Raw genomic sequence first — 18,273 nt, 5'->3', positions numbered from 1 at the left:
TCTTTTTTGAGAGGATTTACAGTAGAATTGAATTCTGTTTGACTCAATGAATCATTATTTTCCTGTTTATTCCTGTAAAGCTGATTTGAAACAACCTGTGTTGTATAAAGCGCTATATAAATAAAAGCGACTTTATATTCTCTATACAACGAAATGAATTCATTGAAACTAAATCCATAAAATTATTCCATGATGATAACCCCTAAAATATTCTATAAACACTTGACAGAACCATTTAAGGTTCTATAGAACCTTTTCATCCAAGAGTGTATGCTTTGAGGCAGATTCAAGACGCTTAGTAAGAAAAACAGCAAACAGGAAAGGAGTGGAAATGCAAATATATGTAACATCACAACATCAAACCATATTTGCAAATAAAAATAAAATCGGCAGGGGGAGATGAAAGGATGATGAAACTACAAAATGCATAAGAGAGCATAAAAACATTAAAAACACTAGATATTGCATAGCATTTGAGATAGATATGGGAATATTTTCCTGCTTTATTTCATGTACATAAATAACTCTGGACGTCAACCATGAGTAAATCCTCCAGTGATTTGAGCTACCAGAGTCTGAAATGGAATAGAGCAGATTCAAAGGCTTCTGCACAATTTAATCCAACACAACCATCACATATTCCTGGAAAGAAACATTTACATGCATCCTGTTGCTTCAAAACCTGAAATCAACTGCTGTGGGCACAAAAAGCTCTTATCCAGAAATGTTACATGAGCGTTGTGTTGTAAACGGTCAAAAATGTTGACCTGTGGGCATTTACCAGCCCAATGATACAGTGAATCTAATGCTAAACTTCCTTCAGAGCATCTTGGGTATAATTATTAACTTGCTGGATTTCACAATACATCACTTATTTCAACGAGAGTATTATCATAATTGCAATTCCATTGAATAATGTAATATAATGTTTTATTTATTTGCCATAGCCTGTTAATACTTGCATTTGCCTCTTGGTGGCTGTTAATTCTGGATGCTGACTTCAACATTTCTAAAATAAGCTACTGAGTAAAATTTCAATCATTTAATATTCCTCTCTCTGTTTTTGCTAGCGTGCCAGTGTTTTCCCTTCCATGTGCCAAGACATTCATGTCTCTACACACTGCTGTTGCTGCAGTCAGTAACATTCAGAAGAGAGAAAATGTTCATTTTTGTGATAAGATTTTGAATACGAGCCACTGAATCTCACAGAATTGGATGGAAAGTGTTCCTTCACATTCTCCCTGTGTTAAAACATAATCATGACCTCAGTAATATAAAAGAGTTCTCCCTTGGGAAGACAACAAGAAACAAATCCATTCACTGTTCCAAATCCTTATCTTGAATGAATTCCCTTTTCAATCTCACAGCATAAACAAGTGAAAATAACAATGTAAAATAACTATATAAATACAGAAAGTGAACGGTTACAGTATATGGTGCGGAACAGAAAACTGTATGTGCAAAGCAGTAACATTCCCAACCAACCGAGTCAAGAGAAGACAACATCAAGCATGTCACATTTATATATGACCTTTTGATGCAATATTCTCAATATGACAGGAACCTTTCCACCAGAACACTTAATTAGTCTCAACATCACTGCTCCCGCTGACATTCACAGCATATTTGTGTGTGTGTGTGTGTGTGTGTGTGTGTGTGTGTGTGTGTGTGTGTGTGTGTGTGTGTGTGTGTGTGTGTGTGTGTGTGTGTGTGTGTGTGTGAGAGAGAGAGAGAGAGAGAGAGCAACACAACTACTAACTACTTCACTTCTGCAATATGCTGGCAGTCTGGATGATATCCAGGATCCTTTAGAGTCAATTAGTCAGTAATACGTCACTCCATTTACTGTGATGTGCAAATACAAATGGAAAAAAAAGGTACAAAGTGTGATTTCACATTATAAGCACCTTGGAACCCTCTGATAACACGACCTAGACAACTTTGCACCCTAAAGCAATTCTATTTCATGAGCGATTCTAGCAGGCGTAAGCTTTTATATTGCCCTGAAGATGGATGAAAGGAAAAATGAATAATACAGTGGAACGCTGTTCCAGTTTTGCCTCCCAATACAGGCAAAAGTGGCATATTTGCTTATGCAAAGTGAATTTTTAAACAAGACTGCACTTACGGTGGAGGGGACAGGGTGCAGTATTCTTTTCGCATGTTTGTTTTCTGAGAAGCTGAACTCATTAAAACAGATATTAGGAAAGACAGCTTGCCATTCATTATAAATAGCAGGAAGAGAACAAATCACTGCGACATCATGGATTTTGTACATGCAGTGGCCCCAAAAACTATTTGTATACTTATGTGTAGCAAATTAGCTCAAAAGAAATATGATAATTAATCATAACTAGTTATAATTAATTATAAATATTTGGATCAGTTAATAAAATTAACTTAATGTAATAAAATTAATATTACAATCACTTAACCTGTTGTCCAATGAACACACAGTGTTAATTGTTGATTAATTCTAAGAAATGTTCATTTCCAGGTTATGGGAAATAACAATCTTATTGTACAGTACTACTCAGAGCATGTAGTCAAAATCGGCATGATTAGGGACTCCAGTATGCACACGGACAACTTTATGTGTGACATGAACAAGACTTTATTAACTAGACTAAACACTAAACACAAGACTTCACTTTTTAGACTAAACACTTAACATTCACACACATATATGCATACAGTTTACCAAGGGAAAGAGAGAGCTGAAGCAGAATACAGGAAAGCAAGAAGTTACAGCATTGTTTGAAATTCAGCAAATCAACAGCCTTGAGCAAACCATCAGTTTAATTCTAACACGCCCTTCTTTAGAAGGGGTAAGGATACTTAATGTATCAAATAATGAGACTAAGTTTGATACTTGCATGTCTCGCTAATTTGAATTAAACTTGTCCTGATGCAATTTGTTGAGGCTCCAGTTGATCCTTGCTGATGTGGTCTTGATGAGAAAGAACCAGTTGTATTGAGAGGATCTTTGGTGAATGGAAGGTCAAGGCCGAAGCTTGGCACAAGCTTGGGGTTCCTTAGAAGCTTCTAGCTTTTTAGCATCATCTTCACATCAGCATTTCTCAGTAAAAGAGAAGAAGAGAGCCTGTGATCTTGTGATCAGTGATTTTAAAGGGTGAAGATGTCACACCCTCTTGAGGTGTCTGAGCCAATAAGGAGTTGTCCCCTCGGATGGAACTTTACGAGTCTTTGTGCCTTTGGCAGGATATTAGCATAAGACACTGGATTGGATGAATGAGAGAAGAACCTTCTAGATTCTTATAATACTAATGTGTCACAGAGTTAGTAACATGTAACATTAATTAACAAATAGGAAACGGAAGTTGGAGTCCATCAATACCAAACATGCTACCCATGTGATTTTAGTTAACCATAAATTTTCAACTCCGAAACATTAATACCAAAATAGTTCAAAAGAGAGAATTAATACATGATAAACCCTATAAAAGGAAAGTCATGAGGTGGGAAAATTGGATACATGCTTATACATTTCTCAAGTGGTTATTTATAGAATATATAGAATTAAGAGGGTTTATTTGTCCTTCTCAGAAAGTCAGTCACTAGTCTCTGCAAAATTCTTTCTGATCATAAAAGTTCTTATCAGTTTTCCTGTGTCCTGTAACAGGACACCTAGTTCTTAGGGGTGTAAATCGGACAGTTCATCATGATTCGACACAATATCGATTTTCATAGCCAGCGATACGATATTTTCCGATACCTCACAAACTTCTGCGATACGAATCAATTCAGGGGTATATCGATCAATATTTCGATATTATGATATTATGTGTCTATTTTACACAACCAGTTACATTTTTATTAACTCACAACTGCAACCAAAATATATAACACAAACAACTATTTAAAAATTTTACATCCTGCACCCTGATTCGGACATCCACAAATAAAAAATTCACACAGTAATCTAATAACAGCTTATGACATGACAACAGTCAGAAAGTATTTTAGGCTTCTGTGCTAAATTGTGCAATGTCAAAAAACTGATAAACAAGGAAATATTGTAGGCATATGTTGTGTATATTATATATAGGCCTATTTTCTATAAAATTAAAAGACATTTCTTTTAAATGTATAGCGCAGCTTTTTAATGAAGCAACAACATATTATAGGTAGGACAGAACAAGACAGGCTATTAATATTCTTTAATTGTGCAAAAGTATTATAAAGGCTCCAAAGCGGCACAAAGCACTTGTCCCGTGTACAGAATGATGCACTTGAAGCAACACAGAGTCACAGCACGCAGCGCTCCTACGCAGCAGTTTATTGAGCATTTTCTTTTAACAGTTTTAAATTTTAGTTTACTGTGTGTGTGAAGAACGATTCATAGTGCTCTGTTCTCCAGTGCTGTGATCTAACAGACACTGTTTGAGATGTGTGTGCGCTGCTTTTTGCAAGGCTTTATACACAAGCAAATTATAAACTTTCGTGAAGATTCAGCACTGGCTCGATCGGGACAGTGACAGTCCCATCTACTGTCCCGAGCGTCTTTCACAAGTTCTGAAAGGTAGTTTAAACCAGAATGCACGCATTGGTGATAACGCATAGACTGACATTGTGTGCAAAAATGGAGAGTGTTAAAACAAAGGTGCCTTTTAAATATATAAATAGCCACAGGTATCGATTTTTTACGTGTTTCGTTTGACATTAGATCGATGTATCAATCTATATCGATGTATTGTTACACCCCTACTAGTTCTGCCTGTGTGTTAGCTACATTTGGGATGCTAGTTGCAGTTTTAGGGGGATGGGTTCACAGAACGTTGAGAGAGTGAGTTTCTGGATAATTCATTAAATATAATGAATAATTGTGTGTCTGATTGGTCCAGACTTAAAAATGTATGAATGTCATTGCATTAGATAACAAAAAAAGGCAAACCAAGTGGTAGCTATTATAAAATAAATGATGCTAAAGCTCAGAACTAACTTTAAAATACATTTTCACAATTACTATGAACCAACTTTTAACAGTTAACAAAATGCTAAAGTTGAGGCCAGCCCAGAGCGTGTAGGAGGATGCTGGCCACACAGATCACATCCATCTGTTCTGGCTGCTGTTAAGTGGTAAACTCACAAACAAGTGTTTTCAGAACCACTTCAATTTGTCACAAACCACTCAGAGTATCTGTACACAGAGAATAGCAACTCAGTGTAACTGCACTGAATATGACTTGAATATTTAATTAGATAGTTTGATTGAAATTGATTTTTTTTTAATCAATACTTATCAGTATTTAAAAAGTATATTTATAGTTTCCATTTGCCATTTTGGAATTTTTTTTTTTTTTACAGAACTTGTTACAGATTGCTTTACCTTTAAAGCATACGTGTGATGTTGCCTTACAATTTGCCAAAGCATGAAATCTTAGAAGGCAGCATAATGTTGTTTTTTTGTGTCAGGAGTACATCAGTGATGCCTTAAAATGCTGTGTATTGTTCCAGGGTCAAGGTTATACTAAACTTTAAATATTAAAATAAAACACAGTAAAAAAAAAAAAAAAAAAAATAAAATCTTGCTGGCTAATATATTACAGAAAGTTAACATTATGCTGCTACATGACCTTATTTTTCGCTCTTCCAACTGTGAGATTCTTTTAATCTCAAACTCTTGCATAATGCACAAAACGTTCGGTCTAAGATGAATTTTGAAAGGAAGGAGAACTAAACGAAAGCATTTCGAGTTTCCTCCTTGATCATCTCCGTAACTTTGACTGTTCTGCCTGGCATATTCATCATCATCTTTTCAGTGATTTATGCTGCTGTATGGAGTGAGGGTGGCTATTAAAGGGATAGTTCACGCAAAAATGAAAATTCTGTCATTTACTCTCACTCATGCTGTTTGAAACACATTTAACATTATTTCTTGCATGCAACACAAAAGTTCATATGTACAAACTATTAGTGTTATTTTGGTATTATTTATATATTATTATAGTAATTATTAATATTTTGAATTAGCTTTTTTATTCTGCTTTCGTCATTTTTATTAATTTTTAATACTTTATTTGTGTGTTTTATTTATTGTATTCAGCTTAAACTTATTTTATTTATTTAGTTAGTTGCCAAGGCAACAGTTCTAATTTTGTTTATGTTTTAAGTTAAAGTTTTATTTCAATTAAAAAACTTAGTTAACAATAACAACGTGCATTATATTCCAAGCACTGAATAAAGAACAAATGGAAATTTACTTAAAGATGCTTTATGGTTTTTAAAGACTCTATTGGGTGATGAGCCAAAACATTCTGACCAGTCACAGGTGAAGTGAATATCATTTATCATCTCCTAACAAGGCCACATTTTAAAGCTTGGTTAGATTAGATGATAAGCAAACAATCAGTTCTTGTAATCAACATGTTGGATACAGGAGAAATGAAGGAATAAAGATCTGAGGGACTTTGATAAGGGCAATTGTTATGGCGAATGGGTCAGATTATCTCTGAAACGGCAAGGCTTGTGGGTCGCTCCCAGTCGGCAGTGGTGAGAATTTACCAACAGCGGTCAGAGTGACAAACCACACACTGGCGACATTGTGTTGGGCACCCAAGGCTCATTGATGCACAAAGGCAACGAAGGCTATCCCGTCTGGTCTGAGCAAACAGAAGGTCTACTGTGACACAAGTCACACAAAATTTTAATGATGGTTATGGAAGGAATGTGTCACAATACAGAGTGCATTGCGAGAGTCGGAACTGGACCTTGGAGCAGTGGAAGAAGGTCGTCTGGTCCGATGAGTCCTGATTTCTTTTACATCACATGGACGGCCGTGTATGTGTACGCCATTTACCTGGGGAAGTGATGGCACCAGGATGCACTGTGGGACGACATCAAGCTGATGGAGGGAGTGTGATGCTCTGGGCAATGTTCTGCTGGGAAACCTTGGGTACGGCCATTCATGTGGACATAAATTTCACACATGCTACCTACCTAAACATTGTTGCAGACCCTTCATGACAATGGTGTTCCCTGGTGGAAGTGGCCTCTTTCAGCAGGATAATGCACTCTGCCACACTGCACACTTTGTTCAGGAATGGATTTAGGAACATGATGAAGAGTTCAATGTGTTGCCCCCAGATCTCAATCCAATTGAGCATCTGTGCTGGACCAACAAATCCAATCCACAGCGGCTCCACCTCACAACCTACAGGACTTGAAGGATCTGCTGCTAACATCTTGAGGCCAGATATTTTATAGTGCTTTCATCATGTTTTTTTTTTTTTTTTTTTTACTTTTTCCTTTTGGTAGCTTGACAACCCCTGGTCACTATCTGCTTTCATTGTATAGAAAAGATGAGCCTAGAATTTGAACACAAAAGGGACTGCAGTCCCTGGAAACTCTGCAGTGCCCTTTTAGTCCATTGAATTAATGCTGCTCAAAAGCCCCTAACAAGAGACATGAACTATTATTTCTACTCCAGCTGCAGTTTGAGAACTATGTCCTTCCCCTTCCTATGTGTCAACATATCTGTTATGCTTAACTAAACATGAAATATATCAGCACCACTCTGCATCCACTTTTGTGTTTGTATAGCTGATACCCTATTAAGTGCGTCTCCTCTTCCAAACAATGACTCACGAGATGTGTGAATATGTTACCGGTAATTATGTGAAACAATGACACACGTTGAAACTCACAATTCAAAAGGCCTCTCTATGGGATAAAATACTGTATATACCCATTAAAAATGATGGATGAATACTTTTTTATGCCACAAACGCTATCAAAAAAGTTTAAGTTGTACTGAACCTGGAATGTTCATTTAAATGAGTGGTTGATTATGATTTCACTTTTTTTTTTTTTTACTTTAGTTAGTGTGTAATGTTGCTATTTGAGCATAAACAACATCTGCAAAGTTACGACACTCAAAGTTCAATGCAGATATTTTCTTTCACAGAAATCGCTTTTTAAGAACTACAAACAAGCTTCTTTCCAGGTTAGTGACATCACAAACCCCAAAATTTACATAAACCCTGCCCCCAGGAACACACAACAAAGGTGGTGAGGCCATGCTGGGCTGCTTCAGAGAAGAGGAAGAGTTGGCGTAGAAGAGTGTTGTTACCATGCCGTCATTTTTTGCCGAAACTGCTTCACAAACAAGGGTCAATTCAACGCTGGATTTGCAAAACAGATTAACATGACGGCACATGCTAGTCGATGAGTTGAATCAACTCCACAGCAACTACATAAATTTATCCACTAACCCTTCAGAAACGTCAAGCTGCATTCTAAAAGTTGTAACATCTTCCCAAGTCTCTCCATCAGTGTCCAACTCCGGTTTAAACAATGAAAGGCTGAACACCGTTACTGACAATCGACATTTTGGCTGCGTGAGATTCTACAGCTTTATTGTTGTTGAGCAACCGAAGCTCTTCTGGAAAGCGGGCAGGGAGCAGCAGCTCATTTGCATTTAAAGGGACACACAAAAATGGCGTGTTGTTGCTCACACCCAAATAGGGGCGATTTTAACAAGCTATAATAAATTATCTGTGGGGTATTTTGAGCTGAAACTTCACAGATACATTCTGGGGACACCAGAGACGTATATTACATCTTGTAAAAAGGTGGGTCCCCTTTAAATGTATTGTTGTGTTAAACTGATGCTCTTCAAAGCTTCAGGGAGCACTTGAGACTGCGGTGTGAACAAATATTGCTGACAGATGCATTATACTGAAATTGCTCAGTTACTGAAATGTTTTCCTTCAGCGAGGTTTTTATGCCGCTGTCAAGCTGTCATGTTCTCTTAAGGTGTAACGGCCTCATAATTGGTAAAATTAATGCCTGCCACAACGAGTGTCTCACTTTAGTAAATGGATGCAGAATGACTGTGAGATTGACAGATCCTGAGGGGATGTAACTCAAGAGCCAGTCTCATATATGCTGGATATAAGAGGACAACAGCTGGATTGGTTGGTATCATCTGAGAAAATATAATTTTGAAGGGACCATATGTCATATTACTAAGACTGATCTTCTGCTACAAAAATGTGTCCAGTAAAAATGACTAATTATATACAAAAAGGTAATGTTTTGAATTACATCTCTTGTCGCTTTTCTTTTCCAAAGCACAAAATAAATATGAATGTCATCTATGCATTTTGCATTTCAGTAGTGGCCATCACAGTGATTTGGGCTGGCAGTTGTCTCAATGGTTTGGGCATGTCTGACTCGAGTCCAGAGTGCTGGTGTGAGAGAGGTGTCATTTGTACATGTGTCACAGTTTCTGGGACCCACTGGAAGCATCAAAGCTGCTGGGGCCTCATTTATAAAATGTTGCATAGAAACAGTCCTACATTTGATCTTACGATGATTTCTGGAAGAAATGATCAGCCTCTCTTCCAGATGTGAAATCTATAAAATCACGAATGATCTTGAAATTATGCGCAGCTGAATGGTTTCAGATCTCTGCCTTGTAAACACTGCATAATTAATGTCATTAACATTAAAGAGCACCAGTCAACGTCCAAACCTTTTACTTGCGAATAGCGAGCAGCAAAAAATGCTTAGATTTCCAAATACCTGCAGTACTCCAACTCTCTGCCATAAGGAAAAGTGCATACGTCTGCTTTGAGCCTGACGTGGCACTAAGCACTGTTCCACGTCAAAGACATTGGGGTGGATTTTAGCATAAACACACTCTATTTTGAAATCTGTGTGTATGCACATTTTATAAATGGCCTCATTGGCCCAGGTCTCCTCAGACTGTTTACTAGCACGGACCAGTCAGCTGTAAGCTCAAAGCTACATTTCAACAGTTTAACAGTAAAATCCATTACAAAAATACAATTTTATTTAAAAAAAAATTTTAAACAGAAATTTAGAATTTAGTAAAGCAAAATATAACTTTACATGTCTGTTTGTATGTAACCGTCACAACCTATAACAAATAAAATGCATACATTTGATATTAATTAATACAATTATTTAGACTGAAGCAGAAAACAAAATGGTTGGACTAGCTGATATTAAATTTGATACTATTTTTGTCTAATTAAATTAAAAATAAAACAAAGTTGTTTTTAAGGTTACAAATGAATTTAGTCATCACAACATTTTAATGTAAGGTATGAAACGTTTTTTATTTTGATTACACTTTTAACTGTAACAACTTATATTACCTCTTTTATGCATTCTGTGTTACACTGACTGTGACGTGTTTTCTGTTTCTCCCCAAGCCTGGTATCATGATCTTATTATGTCTCAGTGTATAAAGTATGCAGAATTGAAGTGTACTCAGATGCTGCTATCCCAGCATGTACAAAAACAGCCTGTGGCTACTCCAGAAGAGCGCACTATCTGCATTAATGCCAGAAAATGCATTAGCCTGCAATAAGCTGCAGGGGAAAAAAACACGGTGACAGTAACATACAGCACTCCCAGTCAAGAAGCAACCTGTACAAAATATTTCTGAAGTGTTGCGAGTTAACTACACTGCATGTCTGCCTGATCAAGCACTGTCTGCCATTTTTAGAAGCAATGTGCCGGTACAAATTGCCACTTCCTTTTTTCATCCTCTTATTGCGTAACATGGTTGCACACCCTGATTTTGTCGAGTTAGACGTGTTCTTGGGTCAACATGTTTTCTTGATCCTGGAACAACATTCCTGTGTGAAACTTTAATGCTAACCATATCGCTACCTCTAAACCTAACCCTACCCACAAGTTGTCCCCAAAATCAGAGGGAAATGATACTGTAGGTGAATAACACTGATGTAGAAGCACCTAACCCTGGTTGTAAGCCTAAACTTGACATAAACTGTAAACTTGTCCCTCAAATCTGATTGGTGGATTGGAATGTTGTTCTAGGATCCACAAAGATGTTGATCCAGGAGCATGTTGCACTTTTTGAAATCAGGTTCTGCAACAAGGTTTATGACTATCGATAAAGCAAATGCCACCATTTACTCTTCTTATCACAGAAACACACATGCACAACATCCATCATGGCATTCCAAAATAATCTACGTGGGCCATGGCACAGGTTCTTTGTGATGAAGCAATTACCAGGGCCATGAATGTCAGCGTATCTGTCTGTGCAGGTGATGGATCACTCATGGCCATTACACCAACGGCTGGTTCCCATTAAAGAGGGTCATTTGCTGTGGGTCACCGTGACTCACTGCTGTAAGAGTTAATCGACACCTTGCACTGTAATTTGTTGTATAGCAATTGAAATGCACTTTATATTAAGCATCATAGTTAAGCTGCTAAATAAATAAATAAAATAAAGATTTGTGTTTGCATCAGAATTTGTGTATTATATATATATATATATATATATACATATTTCTTTTAATTGTATACTAAAGACATTAAGATCAATATCTTTCACAGTTAGTTCACAAAGACAAGTACATGTGTTGAAACAGTACACTAGTACAGTTAAAACACTTTCAACACAGTTAATCTATTCAACAAAAATAATTTGATATCAGCTCTTCATTGTATTTCTGTTCCTCGTTACAATGGATATTTTTTTTATTTAAAGGCAGAATACCTATATAGCCCACAGTTCATCAGTAAATCAGTGAACAATTAAGATTAAGCATTCACATTAGGAATAGTTCATGTCTAAAATGCTGAAAAGTTTTACATTTCAAAAATACTGAACAATTTAAAATCAGCTCAACATACAACCATAAAAACAAACAAATAACATTCACTCACTAACTCACTCACTCATTCACATACTCATTACTCGGTTACTAACTGTGCTGTCAGATGCAGTAGTGGCCTCTATCAGTACATTCCACATTTGAACAACCCCCACATTTCTCTAAATTGCTTGATAACCCTAAAGGGCAATGTGTTATGAAATATGTCAATTTTTAGAGTACAGATTAAAGATCACATCCATCAAAGTTCAGTTTTACTATGAGTCAAAATCTGCTAAGTGATTTTTTCACTATTATTTACAACTGGATCTGCATTTGTTATAAGAGACTTTAAAAACAACTTTGTTCATCAAAACCACTCCTTTTCTGGTAAAAAATGAATGTGATTTTCCAGAGTCAATGAAGTATAATGAACTACGCATAAAGCATTTACAAAGTCTTAAGCATGTTTTGTAATTACCCTAAAATCAATTATAGTTCACCCCTTACGTACGTTATCATGTTGTCAAAAACCTAGGCTATCTTTCAGTTGGAATATTAGAACTAAAAACATTGACATACACTCATGGATAAAGATATGACTGGTTTACCGGAGTATTATTCATTAATAATAGGGGATGTTTTAAAATCAAAATTGAAGTTTTTTAGCTTTTAGTATGAATATGTTAGCCTTAAGGTTATGAATAAGCTGGTATATGTTCCAAAACAATGACAAAATTCGCATTTAGGAGATATAAGCACTTACAGTCTCTCACTTCCGCAAAAATGGATCACTGAATTTCATGACATCACCGTGGACTTCAGCTTCTCATCAGATCTTCTGTCCAATCAAAAGCTCTCTAGAATCTAAAGCGTCCCGCCCCCTACATGATAAATAGACACTAAAGCTGCAGCTGAAATCGGTCACTTGTTCACACATTTACTATTTTCTACATGATGAATGGCACATAGTGCACTATATATATATATATAGGATTGGGAACGATTAAGACAATGTAAATATGCTTTCCGTTGGGGCGAATGAAGTCTGGTTTCACGTTAGTTAGTGTCACACGAACCAGAGCGCACAATCTGCTCCAGTCCAGAGACACGATAGCACAGAGCAGATCATATCCTCGAGTCGGCGCAGACCACAAAATGTACCGAACCCATTTGAATTCTGCACAGAATGCTGTATTTTAAAGCAATATGGAGGAGATTAAGAGGAGAAAAGGTTAGAGATTAGAAGGAAACTGAGGTTTTACTGAGCTCAACCGCTCTGGCCAAGCTGTGATATAAACGAAATGCTATTGGCTATTTAAAAAAGGGGAGGAGCTGTTCAATATTAACTACATTAACTATCTCTGCTCAAAGTTCCAGCAACGACTCTATTTTTTAAGAAGACAGGTTGTTTGGTGTAAATCAGAGAATTATGCAATTATTTTATCAAGCAGTCTTAGGTAGTCTATTAAATTATTGGATGCAAGCGTGGTATGGCAATCTTTCAGTCCAATTAAAATCGCAGCTTGCACATCTTGTTAAAACTGCAATGAAAGTTGTAAGAGAGTACACATCACTTCAATTAATTAAAGAATCATTGGTCCTTAAGAATGAACAGACAATAGTGATCCTAATCATGTTTTATTCCCAACGTATCAACTTCTGCCATCAGGGAAACATTATAGAGTCCCACTCTGTAAAAGCAACCATTACAAAAAATCATTTTTACCTGTATCTATTGATATTTTAATTAGTAAGATGTAGTTTTTTTGTTTTTGTTTTTCCTCTCTTTATTGTTTATTGTGTGTTGTGTGTGTATGATTGTGTATTATTGCAGCTTTGAGTCCAAAACAAATTTCCTGAAAAGGACAATAAAGTATACTCTAACTCAATATGTCCCACCCTGTCTTCCTGTTTCAGTGGAAATTATGTCAACACATTGAATAATTTATTCCAAGGCACTTTACTTCGGTGGGCATTTAAGCTGTTAAAATACCTTAACCACTGAGCCTTCCATGTTGAATCTAAAGGGAAATAAAATGAATGATTTTGTTGGCTCAAGTGTTGGTTTACAACCCGTGGGCAAGTAGTTGTGGTTGAGATGCCACTGCTCACTCGGGGGCTGAGAAAGATCTTGTTTCCTGAGCTCCTGCTGTCAGAGAGGTCTTAAAAACACCGTATGGGGTCCAGCGCTGCTTTAAGCATCTCTTTAGACAATCAAACCAAAGACTCCAGAATGATTCTTCACAGCATATTATGCCACATTCAGAGTCAATGCCATGTTGTCTGTCCCCTGCTTGATAAGAGGGGCCTGTTGAGCCTTTAATCTCAAGCCTGCCAGTGAGCAGATGAATCAGCCCACCTCTTGTTTTCCTTTAAAACTAATTTATACCACAGTGATGCAACGCAGTTTATAGGGTGACTCAATCTGCATAATGAATAATCAGCTAATGCAGGAGTTCCAACCTATCCAGCAGCGATGCAGAGAGCTGCACATTCCAGCACGCCGATTCCCTGCTGACACCACATGACAAGTTAGGTATCAAATATTAACAGTATTTTTCAGTCCAACACCTATTTCTTAATGCATTAAACAGAGCAACGCTTTCATTTTGTAGCAAGACAAATCCTAAATGCGCCTCAAGGGGCAAGGCTGGCGCACAAATAGCCTGTTTTTATTTATATGTTCAGCGGCCAAGAGCTAAGACTCATGCCTATGCCATTCTGATGAAAAGAAATATCTCCATTGTTTCTCCAAGACAGAGACTTTTACTGAAGCCTCCTGCTTTTCCAGACAAAAAAAGACCCCAGTAAACTCAAATGTGTGTCCTATAAAGTTTCAGAAGATATCTCTATGCTCAGATTTCTCAAGATACCAAAGTCTGCAATCAAACATCAGAGATTTTGAACTCCAACATTTCTTATTAAGACCAAATTATGTTGCTATATACATTTTATAGCTCTGTATGTCATTAATTTTTTCTATTTTTATTTGTCCTTTATTTTGAAATTGTACAAAAATGTATAAAAAATAAACATTTGAGATAAGGTTGATATTTAAATACACATTTCATAACTAAAATCTACATAAGTTTTGCTATTCCACTGTATGCGATTAAAGGCCCGTTCACACCAAGAATGATAACTATATTAGCGTTCACATCAGCTCACAATATCATTCTGTTTATTAAAGTGCAGGCTGCAGTTTTGTCATCTGTCGCTTTAAATGCTCGAGCTCTTTAAAGCAGGATGGATTATGATTGGCTGTTGATGTTTTTATCAGTTATCAGATGGTAAAAAAAAAAAAAAATCATTCTGAAAGTGATTCCAACGGCATCGTTCCTCTGTGCCATTATAGTTTAGTTGTGGTGTGGACTCTGCTATTCTATTAAATTTAGAATGATTTTTAAAACTATATGATATATCTTTATCATTATCGTTATAGTTAACTGTGCTTTTGTATTGACATTTCCCATATGTATTCTGCTGGCCAAATAGGTTATGCATCACTCTTTTTCCGCAAAATACGGTTGTTGATGCAGGTGAAGCAGTCACGTGCCAAACACAACTCAAAAGGGCCATCTGAGTTTATGAACAGCATAACAATTAAAATTTTGAGACAATGATAAGACAGAGTATCAAAATTCATCCAGATTAATTTAACCTGCTTTTGCACTTAAGTTACTAAAGCCTGAAGTTATTGAGATGTCTTCAGATTATCAAATGTCTGGACTGTCAGCTCAAATCAGAATTTGTTGTTCAGCTCCAGCAGCCATTCTACACAACCAAGTATGCTTAGTTTACTCCAGCAGCCCTCTGGATGTAATTCCAAATGCTTCATTGGTAAGACGATTTCCTTAACAATTACCATTAAATTCTTTGCACCCAATGCTCACTAAATGTCAAGATTCGATACCTACTGAACTGAATTATTACAAGGGAAGAACTGCTTAAGGCAGTACATTGAGAATGACATACAAAGCGGTCCTGACAAGCGCAAAGAAATAGAGCAGCCATATATTCATCTTCACTTGTTACGGCTGTCCAGATCTCCCCGCCCACTGCCATCAGGTTATTCACCTCAATCAGAGAAATGCACCATGTTAATCTGTATTTAGAGAACTGTATAGGACACATCCTTGAGCTCCCCTTCATCCTGAAGTGTTCTTAACTGTATGTGGTGTTTTTATCTGTGATATACTTTCAGTTGTCAGATATATGAGGGCAATGCATCTCAGTGTGTCTCAAAAGATTCTGGCCTGGAATACAGTGAAAGCTTTGTTCGATTTTTAAAAAGTGAGCTTGACATTTATCTCTCGGCTCGCAACAGCATAAAGCCACCTTTTTCTCTGTGCCAGTAGTGAACCGTTATGATGCCATCAATATCCTGGGACTTCTCAGGCTCCCCTAGTGCATCTGCGTGACAAGATGGACATAGCCGTCTATAAAGAAAGTAGGATGGGAACCATCTATAAAGGAAGAAAGGGAAAAAGGAAAAGAAAGTATAGGGGCCTTTGCAGCAATGCCGAAAACACATGCATTGTAGTTAGAATACATATTGCATTGTGACCTATTCTGAACGCAACATCAAGTTGCTCGCGTACAGCATATAACAAACAGCTTGCATATATATTACGTTTTTTTCCCCCACATACTTTCGTAGAGTATGTAGCAGGCTTTATTTTGGAGAACAGTTAACATCAGAGCCCTGGTTAACATACAATCCTCCTGAGTTCACTTCCTCGCTCTGAAGATTCTCCTGGTAAATCTACATATTTTATAGGGCGCTCACTACAGCGGGCTTAACTGGAGCAGAAGTGTTTATTCAAGAGTTACATATTTCTACAGACTGATTGCACATTTTTTCTGTAGTTGCTTTATGCCATTCTCTTGTGTGAATCCATCAGCATTCTCTGTTTCCCTCATGCCAGATACATGTTCGTCACTGTCACAAACAAGAAAGAGTCACATCCATGCATTACTTTACTGAGAGTCAGGTCAATTCACAACAATGAATCGCTCATATTTGCATTAAAATACTTTAGAGACATTCTTCTTAAACAAAAGTATGTCACGAATCTTTGCAGAATAAATATAGCAATCCCAATTGAATGGTGACAGGAAATCAAGGCAAGCAAAGAGCAGCTTGTTAGTCATGCCCAGTACAGCTCAGTGAGCTTGTTAAGGTAAGTGTGAAATGAATTCTTTCCAACAGAAGGAGGTTGCCATGCATTATTAATCAGAAAATTAGATAATTGACCCATACGTGGGTGGGCTTGTCACTTATGGATTTTTCACCTTCATCAAAATTCCCAACCTCTGTGTATTGTGGAAAAGGCTAAAAGCATGTGTTCTACGTAAAAATATTCCATGTTTTAAAATGTAAAAGGTTACATAAAAAAAATGATTAAACCTGTTTTGGCCAGCAAATAATGCAGTTAATAACCTGTATATATATAAATACAAAATGTTACAATATAAATATAATACATATTATAATATAAGCTACAATTGCTTTAACTGACATGAATTATTATTTTATTATTATTTTTTTTTAATACATTACCCTTGTCCTGAGAACAGGAAATCAGCATTTATTATAGTTGATTCTTTGCCTTAATATACAGTAGGTTACTGTATGCTAGTGTGTGCTAGGTTTGTATTTGATTAAAACCAACCAACATAAAAAACCACTGCAAAAACACATTGGACTTATGACTCAAAACCTTACAGTTACTGAGATATAGCCATAGTGGCAGCTAGTCATGTCTTCCTTAAACCACTAACAAACCAATCAAACAGATTAACAAACAAGGAAACTACTTGATAGTACCGTTCTAATTTGTTCTAGCTTTCTTTTTTGTGTTTTACAGTCAGTATGAAATTTCAGAAACACACGTAATAGGTTGAAATGCAGACATAAACAGGACAAACCAGTTTAACTTACCAACCACCAAGAAGAAAAGCGCGTGTCTCCAAGACACTGATGCCATGACGTGTCAATGTCAGTCAAAGCAAACAGAAGTTTCTTGATTAAACTGCACTATTCCCTCACAGCTCGACACATCTGCGCGTTTGGCAGGTAATTTTGCAGACAGTTTCATTCAAAGCTGAATCTCCACTTAAGACGCTGAAGGAAGAATTCCTCCGTTCCTCTCAGTCATCATGCCCTGTGTTTTATAAAGTACTGCTTTAGTGCCAAATAAAAGCTCAAACGAACCACTGAAATGGGTCTCGGTTCACTTGAAGCGTGCGCGCTCAGTAGTTCTCACTAAAGTCGCTCGTGGACAGTCGGAATGTGCGCTCGAGCGCGCGTCAGGCACACAAGTAAAAGATGCGAGCTGTGCTGTGTGCGAACTGTAAACGCGAAGCCACCTCCCTCAAGGATCATCAACTTATGCTGGCTAATAATAAACATGAAAATAATTCATTAGGGAAGTGAGGAAACCACTATATGCTGTTCACACTGGGGAAAAAATTAAGGAAAAACATTTAGCGCCAATTCTAAGGCAAAGGGAAATTATGCTCGTTTACAGTGTTACTGCGTAAATACGATATTTCAAATGCAATATATAACATATATTTTCCAAAATAAATAATAAAATAGAGAAACTTGCATCGAAACTAAAGATAGATTGACGCAAATGTT

General features: G+C 36.8%; 1 protein-coding gene across 2 annotated transcripts in view; it reads right to left on the bottom strand.

Annotated features, from left to right (window-relative positions):
- The window catches only part of ramp1 (receptor activity modifying protein 1), a 37,756-nt gene extending 19,760 nt beyond the window's left edge, over positions 1 to 17,996 (bottom strand). The window contains exons 1-2 of one of the 2 annotated variants that reach the window (XM_051906772.1): positions 17,572 to 17,996; positions 15,966 to 16,093 (exon numbers count right to left, since the gene is read on the bottom strand). Coding sequence is in view for 1 of the 2 variants with exons in the window: in XM_051906771.1 (XP_051762731.1) it covers positions 17,572 to 17,617 (46 nt within the window). In the remaining variant the exon portion in view is untranslated. The remainder of the gene's footprint in view (positions 1 to 15,965; positions 16,094 to 17,571) is intronic. The other variant, XM_051906771.1, reaches the window with a different exon arrangement.
- Between the last annotated feature and the right edge of the window lie 277 nt (positions 17,997 to 18,273).

Source organism: Ctenopharyngodon idella, chromosome 9 (assembly GCF_019924925.1).
Source record: "Ctenopharyngodon idella isolate HZGC_01 chromosome 9, HZGC01, whole genome shotgun sequence".
NCBI classification, from domain to species: Eukaryota; Metazoa; Chordata; class Actinopteri; order Cypriniformes; family Xenocyprididae; genus Ctenopharyngodon; species Ctenopharyngodon idella.
This window is presented reverse-complemented; position numbering and strand designations above follow the sequence as displayed.